This window comes from Ochotona curzoniae, unplaced genomic scaffold, assembly GCF_017591425.1.
Source record: "Ochotona curzoniae isolate NIBS_2020 unplaced genomic scaffold, NIBS_Ocur_1.0 scaffold_2683, whole genome shotgun sequence".
NCBI classification, from domain to species: domain Eukaryota; kingdom Metazoa; phylum Chordata; class Mammalia; order Lagomorpha; family Ochotonidae; genus Ochotona; species Ochotona curzoniae.
Window position 1 is genome coordinate 8,376,809 of NW_024467100.1, and position 9,001 is coordinate 8,385,809.

General features: G+C 39.3%; 1 protein-coding gene across 1 annotated transcript; it reads left to right on the forward strand.

Annotated features, from left to right (window-relative positions):
* Nucleotides 1-4,891: 4,891 nt before the first annotated feature.
* Nucleotides 4,892-5,869, forward strand: LOC121171554 (olfactory receptor 6Y1). The gene has a single exon (XM_041003283.1). The coding sequence runs from the start codon at nt 4,892-4,894 to the stop codon at nt 5,867-5,869; it is 978 nt and encodes a 325-aa protein (XP_040859217.1).
* Nucleotides 5,870-9,001: the final 3,132 nt, after the last annotated feature.

Below are 9,001 nucleotides of genomic sequence, written 5' to 3' on the forward strand. Positions count from 1 at the left end.
TGTGTATTTCTGAGCAACTACTCTTTATTTTTTTTCTCACCTCTCTGTAGGAGTTAGCGGAAGGTATGTTGAGTCAAAGTGATAGTTTATTTTGTCTTATTTTTCATTGCCTATGTTAAGTTTAGAGAATTCTAGGGCCATCAGTTTGCTCAGAACATTCTCCAAAGAGCTCACATGCATTTTTAAAGTGCTCGTTTTCCTATGAGGGCTTTGATCACTCGAAAGTTCTTCCCGGATCTTTATGTCCCTACAGAGCAGATCCCTGGCAAAATTCAATGTGATGCTTGCTCAACATCAGTAGACAAAGGAGAAGCCAATTTCTATGCTCCCTGGGAAATCAGGAGGAAAAGCTCCCGCTGTTCTATGGCGGAAAGCTCAGGAGGTTAGCACTATACCTATTCCTTGTATTCAGAAGGAAAACATGCGTTACATTCCATAGGCGTTTCCCACATTTTTCTGTTACTGCACTCCACTAAATGTCTCTAAAACTGAGTTTTTAAAGATGATAATAGAATTCAGTGGCCAACTACCTGATTTAGTGCTATAGTCTAAAGAAGCTGTGATGAGTCAGTGGTACTGTGTGGCGGTGGGAAGCTTGATGAAAGCACCATTCCTGAGAAAGCAGTGAGATACCCTGTACAACCCCCCCAAACCAGAACAAGTGTCATAAATGAAGCAACAATGAGTCCAAGAAGAGAAAGGCTTGCATTACCCAGAGATTTTAAGAATTATTCTCTTTATAAATTTTGAGTATTCAGTTTCCAGAAAATAACAAAGACCAGTTGATTATTGCAATCTGTGCATTTTAGTTTCACAAATTTGGTAGGGAATAAGTCTTATCAAGTTCCTTGCTGCTGTAAGATTTTGTCACTTAAACTGAACATTTCCTTTCTGCTTTAGCAGTGTGTATATGTGCGTGCATTCTTAGTTAATGCTATGTATTATTGATCGTGAAAGTTAATAAAATATGCCTTTTTGATATTAATCATAATTACACCACTCACCCTTTTGTGATTCTATTAACACTAAATTGAGATTTAAGATGATTTGTCCTTATTGAGCTGACATTAATTAAATGGAGTATGTAAAATAATCAGAAATTAAAGCTTGTCAGGGATTAAAATATAATCATTAATAAAATGCAACTCCGCTAACATACAAGAGACAATCATTAGGCATTTTGTGATTATATTAAAATAGTAGAGGAAGTTTGACATAAAGTTTAAAATGATATTATTTTGGAATCTTCACTTTGCTCTTGACTCTCCTCTTGGCACTTTAACTCACTCTTTGAATCTTTATTCTTCACACGTAGTGTCATTACAAATGTCTTAAAGATACAATTTAATATTCAGAACACAAAAGAGAAGCTTCTCCAGCTCACAAATCACCTTCCACCTCCTTACACACAAAAAGCTGTGGGTTATAAAAATGAAATTTATTGTTTTATTTAATTCTGCCACCAAGCAGCTGGCTTTATGACTTTGAGCTACATATTTACTATCTCTGGGTCAGGTGGACACTAGGATCTGTGCTGGCCAACTCCCTGATGGTCAGATGAGATGTGTGCAAGTGCATTCAGATGTACAAATGTGATTGAAGCTGTAATGAATTCAGAGTGAGCTTCTTAGGATCCCGGTGTTACAAACTCCCACTAGAGAGAATGCTGTGAACTGTGGCAGCCTTATTCTAGTCTTCTGATTTCTGCTGCAGAGGCTATCTAAACATTCTTAGAAAGTATTAGCATGTGGTTAAGTCCAATTGTTTTCCTGTTGTACTTGACAACTAGAAAATCAAAAGTGAAGTTTTATGGTCATATGATAAAGGTGCAGCATCAGATATCACTGTTACACACTCTAAGCTCCATTTAATTTTTTGTGCCTTTATGTTGTGCTACTTTTTCTGTGCTTCTGCATTTGAGGTTTTATATTTCTGTTCAAAACAGATAAAGAATGAATTAATTCATAGATCCTGTAAAAATATTAGCCATTTTATTAATTCCCAGCAGCAAAATGTTTCTATTTCCAACTTCAAGTCTGAGGCATTCATCCCGTGAATGACAGTACCTCTTACTATGCTACTAGTAACACCTTGAATTGTTTCTTAGAATGAGGTGCAGAACTGATTTTAGGCTAGGAAACAATTAGAAGTCACAGAGGATAGACATTATGACTGGTCTATAATGTTCTAGAATATGAAATACACATCCAGGAACTGGAGCTAAAAACATGAATCAGGAAAATGCCTCAGAAACAGAAGCACTATCATTCAGTTGTTAGAAATATGTTCTTTTCATCCACACACTTGGATCACAGAAACGTGCTGATGATGGAAGACCAGAATGAAGACGGGCCTAAGTTATTCACAAGTAGATTTGCACTCAGCTTGGACTCTCGTAATGAGATTTATAGTCAATTGAAAAGAAATCAAGTGAGGATTGCAAACCTTTTCTTATAAGACCCACTGCCTTCATGTCTGGTAAATATTAAACTGCAGCAAGTAAGGACCAGTTGTTCGTGTGAGTGCATGTATGTGTGTGTGAAAGAGAACCATTTTTAAGGAAATGATATATGATATTCCAACAGAAAACAAAGCTACCTGATGAATTTGCAATATTATGATTTTTGCCTTCTTATTGTTAATCTTCAAACTTTAATAGTTGGGGACTAATTAGTCTGCCTTTCTCTAGGTCAGAAATCCATGAATTAACACTAGCTTCTCTGCTCTTTCATCCTGAGACCATGTAATAGGGAAAAAACGTAATTCTCTCCCTACTGTCCTAAATACGATACAACAAAAGAAAGTGTGTTGAGAAAGAGAAAGTAATTGTTAGTTTGGCTCTGGAAAAGAGTGGGAAAGAGGAAAGAAGCAATAGGACGCAGGGAAAGGCTGGATGTGGCAAGGTGTCTTTCTTGGGAAAGAGGAGACAAAGCTCCCATCCCATGATTCACTTCCCTAAATGCCCCAGGTGGCCAGTATGGTCCAGGCCACAGTTTGTAGCGGGAAATCCAACAAGACATTCCATGTAGGTGGCAGGGAACCAAACACTTATGCCATGCCCTACTGTCTCCCAGGGCGTGCATTCGTTGTCAGTGGAGCTGAGACTTGAACTCTGGCACTTTGTTGCAATGCCTGAGCACCCCAAGCTGTATCTTAACCATTAGGCGAAATGTTCACCTGGTAAGGTAGTTAGTATTTGTTAGATTTCAGAACACACTTGAAATGTCAATGAAGTAGTCACAGGATGAGGTTAAGAACTTGCATTTTCTAACATTTTAGTCACTCAATACCATACCAATTTACTCCATAATGTTGTAAATTGTTGTTGATGTTGTGTTGTGAGTTTTCATTGGAGGGGATGATATTCTGCCAGCTCTATCTTCAGACCAGGGATGATCTCCCAATGAAACTGTTGAATTTATCTCAACAATAAGATGCTGGACTCTATGCATGGTACATGCTCGCAATGAGGGAATCATGGCTGGATATGAACTGTACTACTGCAACAAGGTGAAGGAATCCACCATGAGGGGAGGGGTTGGTGGAATCCCAGAGCCTATAAAACTGTGTCACAAGGTGAAATAAAAAAATATATATTTCAGAATGATTCTCAGCCTATCCTAGAAAGAGGTCCCCATTTTATTAAGTTAATGGCAAGGAATGAAGATACTTTCCGAAGTTATTCTCTGATTATTGACTCTTTGATCAAATTAAGTCATTTGATCACCTCCTCTGTTCGCTTTATTACTGACTGCAGTTTTGCAGCATTTGAGATTTTTTTGTTTGTTTACTTACTTGTTCGTCTTGTGTGAGGACGAGCTTTGGGAAAGGGTTAATAGGTAGTTAGGGGTAAATAGTGTAGCCTGAAAAGTGAAGCAAATATTCATAGAAACTGTATTTAAAGCCCCAAAGTCCATTTAATATTCCTAATATGTGACGCCTACTCTATTATCTCCATCTTAGAAATAAAGCAATTTTCTGAAATTTTGTGTAACATGCTTATTTTGCTATTAGAGACCACAGTGGAGTTTAAATGCATTTATTATAAATTATTTTTTATTTTTACAAAAAATCAAGTTAGGAATTTGTCTTATGCAGCATGATTTCATTTGTATGTGCTTTCATTTGTACACTAAAAAAAGCAACAGACATTTTTGATAACACTAAGAATACGCAGGAACTTTTGGCAAAATCTACAATAGGGTTTATTTCTCCTACTACTACTTCTCCTCTTTTTTTTATCTTTTCAAAATAATAAGCAAGCATTCCATGCATTGCATTGAACTAAGGGAAATATTATACTTTGAAATAGTCATTCAATTTTGTTCTCTGAGTAGGTGGTGAGTATTTCTATCAAGCCTGCTTTTGCTATTAATCCTATGGGTGTGCTCAACTGTTGTTTCACTGAAGCTTTCATTTTCATTACACACAGGTGAAAAAAAGATTCAATTCATTTTTAGAAAGGAGTAGAACTGAACACACAACTTGCAAATTATTCTTTGAGAACTAAATTGCATTTAAATAATGGAGAGTGACTCCTGTATAAATGTAATAGATGGGGATATATTCTATATGGAGGCCATATTCCTAAACTAAACAGGAGATAATTGACAAAGCACAGACCTGGAAATCAGGGGGGTCTATATTCATTTCCGTTTGCTCTTGGACACATGATGTTTCTGAAACTAATATTAAAAATAATAAAAACACAAGCCCATATTTCATTCAAAAGCTTTGGCTTGTGCAATAATTTAAGGTAAAGTAAAGATATAAAATCAGATGTGAGTACCTATCACAATAAACTTGCTGGTGGAAGGCTGCATCACATAAATATTCATAGACTGGTCTAGGATGTGGAAAGGATTGACCTTGTCTGTCTCCACAGCTGGTGATGATCAACAGGGCTCTTGAAGTAGATAACCACACAGCAACAACACATTTCATTCTTCTGGGGTTTCCAACACAACCAGGCTTCCAGGTTCTTCTCTTCTCTGTGTTCCTAGCAAGCTACCTGCTGACACTGCTGGAGAACCTTCTAATCATCCTAGCCATTCGCAGTGAAGGACAGCTGCACAAACCCATGTACTTCTTTCTGAGCCACCTCTCCTTCCTGGAGATGTGGTATGTCACCGTCATCAGCCCCAAGATGCTGGTGGACTTCCTCAGCCAGAACAAGAGTATTTCCTTCAACGGCTGCATGACTCAGCTGTACTTCTTTGTGACTTTTGTCTGCACGGAGTATATCCTTCTTGCTGTCATGGCCTTTGATCGCTATGTAGCCATTTGTAATCCACTACGTTATACAATCATCATGACCAATCAGCTTTGTGGCACAATGGCTGGAGGGTGCTGGCTCTGTGGACTCCTGACTGCCATGATAAAGATGGTTTTTATAGCCCGACTTCACTACTGTGGCACACCCCGCATCAATCACTACTTTTGTGATATCTCTCCACTCCTCAATGTCTCCTGTGAGGATTCCTCCCAGGCTGAGCTGGTGGACTTCTTCTTGGCACTCCTGGTCATTGCCATTCCCCTTTGTGTAGTGGTGACATCATACATCACCATCCTCATCACCATTCTCAAGATCCCATCTTCTCGGGGCCGTCAAAAGGCCTTCTCCACCTGTGCCTCTCACCTGACAGTTGTCATTCTCTTCTATTCCACAACCCTTTTCACCTATGCCCGCCCCAAGCTCATGTATGCCTACAACTCCAACAAAGTGGTCTCTGTTCTCTACACTGTCATTGTGCCACTCCTCAATCCCATCATTTACTGTCTGAGGAACCGCGAAGTCAAAGCAGCTCTGAAGAAGACAGTCCTTTGCTGGGGAGTTGGGCCCAGGAGAGAGGAGGCTCTCAGTAATTAAAACACAAAACAAACCATATGTTTTCCTCTCGGTTCTAAATTGGGAGATTATTGCTCTGCACTTTTTTGCCTCAGTCTTACTTTTAGTTAGTAACCTCAAGAACTTTAAACACTGCCCTCTGGGGTGTGTGTGTGTGTGTGTGTGTGTGTGTGTGTGTTTGTGTGTGTGTACCTATAAATAAAGAACCAAATTTCCAAGACATAGCCTCTCATACCAGGCCAAGCACAGTTTTTAAACATTTTATAGAAAAATATTTGAAATGAGGAGTAAGGAAAGGAGGGAAGGATGCACTTTTCTCATACAGCTGACCAAAGTAAATTTCAGATAAGATAAATGTTAACACTGGGTAAAGCCAGGTTTCCATACTCCGATTGGGAAAAGGATTTTGGATCCTCTGAACTACAGGAGCAAAATAAAAGGATTAAGGAAATTCACTCCTAGTTTATGCAGGCTTTTACAATTTTGGAAAAACATTATTGTGGAATACAGCATGGAACATATTTCTAATCTCTATAATATTATCTTTCACTATTAAAACACTGAGATAAACTTTCCAAAATACAACTATTAGTTGTTAAAATATATGTCTAGTAACAAAAAAAACTGTAGATAACTCTTAGATTTGGAATTATCCACTCTGCCAAAAAAAGATACGCTGATGTTTTAAGTTCTAACTCCTGGTACCATAGAAGATGAACTTACTGAATATATCATTTTTAAAAAACCATTCATTTACTTATTTGAAATTCAGAGTTACAGAGAGAGAGGGACACACACATGAAGATCTTCCATCTGCTGGTTCACTCCCCAGTTGGCTTTGTCAGCTTGCTCTGTCGTTATGTCGGCCCTGGAGAGAACTTTTTTTTTTTTTAGTGGTTAAGCAAGCAAGATGAACTTTAATACAATATAACTAATGACATGGAAAAAAGGAGGAATTCAGACACATTCCAGATAGTCATAGAGAGGACCATATGAGGACTCAGGGGTGAGGCGGGGAAGCCATGTCACCTGGCAGGACACAGGGGCAGGTCAGTGAATGAGGAGCACTTTGCCAAACACCCGAATCCTGCACAGGCACAGGAGAAGGTCTCTACAGGGGCTCTCAGAGAGGACATGGCTCAGTCAGGCTCTTGGTGACTCACCTTTAACCTGCAGATTATTAAGATGATTCATTCTGATGCTTTATTTATTACAACAGCCTCAGAACACTAACATGATATACAATAAAATGGAGTCATAGACCAGGTGTGGTAGCCTGGTGGCTAATGTCCTCACATTGTATGGACACTGGTTTGTGTCCCCGCTGCTCCATTTCCCTTCCAACTCCCTGCTTGTGGCCTTGGAAAGCAGTGGAGGTCGGCCTAAAGCCTTGGGACCCTGCACCCACGGGAGACCCAGAAAAAGCTCCTGCCTCCTGGCTTTGGATAGGCTCAGCTGTGGTCGTGGCGGCCAGTTGTGGCGTGTACCAGTGGATGGAAGATTTTTTTCTTTGTCTCTCCTCTTCTCCGTAAATCTAATTTCCCAACAAAAGATAAACAAATCTTTTTAAAATATAGTGGTATTTGAAATAAATATTTAAAATATGCAAAGGATATAGAGAAGCATCAAAGTTTAATTGTTCATTCTTATAAAGCATATCATGCGTGACATATAAAAGACATAAGAATATGTACAATTGGTAATCAAAGGTTGTCAAAAATAAAATTTTTTATAAAAATGTTTATTTGCTTGAAAGAAAAAGCTTTTAGTTTTTTGTTTTTTTAATTTTATTTTTGATGTTGTTTGCATAGTAAAGAAGGCTGCATGCCCATGTGGACCACCGATTAGTGTGGGAAGGGTTGAAAAATAGGCAAAGTGGATGAGACAGTTGTTTCTAATTTTCTTCTTCTACTTTTACCGGGGGAGAGATGAGAGAGAAGGAAGAGGTATTGTTACTTGGCCTTGTCTGGGCTGCTTCCGTTCTTGATTCTTGCATTCACTTGCAGGAGCTGTATCCTAATAGAAGAGGTCCCCAAGTTCCTCTACCTGATCATTTCCCCAGTGGCAGATCCCACACACACCAATGGGTCCTCAGTCCAGCCTGACTTGGTCCACCTTCTGTTCTGACAGGCACAGCAGCCTTGCACAGATGGTTCACATCCATTCCAGCTCTTACTGTTGGGTGCTACAGCACAGCCATGCCTATGGCACTCCTAAACCAAGGTCTCATGTAGTTCAATAGGTGTTGACCCCAGCACACACAACCTACTCTGGCTCTCGTGAGCAGCAGGTGCTGGAACCTAGCCCGGACTAGTATACCCCAGATTTAGGCCACACCCATGCTGAGGGATGCTGCAGCCGTGTCCAGCCCAGTTCACTGCCCCCATTCCAATTCTTATATTCTCTTGAGGTGTAGGCCTGTCAGCAAGCCCCGAGATTACCAAGGGTGAGACGAAGGTGCTCTTTGGCCATAAGGATTACTGGAGACGAGCTGGCGAGGAATGTCTGCTTTATTATGCACAGGTTATGGCTTTTAAAGGTTATGAAGGGGAGGGCGGGAGGGCATCTTTAGCTGTCACGTGGGGAGTAGACTTGCAGGTGGAAGATCTTGGTCTCTCTCTGCCACTCTTTCAAATGAAGAAAGGAATAGAAAAAATAAGTACCTTTATCTAAGTGAATGGGTCTTGAGGAGTCTGCTCTTTCTCCATCTACCAAAATATGAAGCTTTCTCTTTTCTTTATTTTCAAACTTGGTGTCCATTCGATTTGATATCATCGGCCAGAACTGAGCATTTAGTGATGCATTTGTGGGATATCAGATCATCTATCCCCTCATCCAAGACAGAGGAAAAAAATTACTTATCTGGTGGAGGGACAAGTGACTACCAATAAACAAGAAATTGGCAAAACACAAAGAATATGAAAAGAGAGTCATATTTGAAAATTCTAAAACTAGCCAATTCTCTGTTAAGAAGAGTAAAGAAAAAAGAATAGAATAATAGTGACACAGTTTGTAAATGCAGTGATAGATAGAAGAGGAGCTTTCAAGCTGTATTATGTTTTACTAACTTGCCAATATCGAGCTGATGTTATCATGTAGCATGGTATATCAATTAAAATTCTGATATTTCTTAATTGAATGATGGTTTGTGGC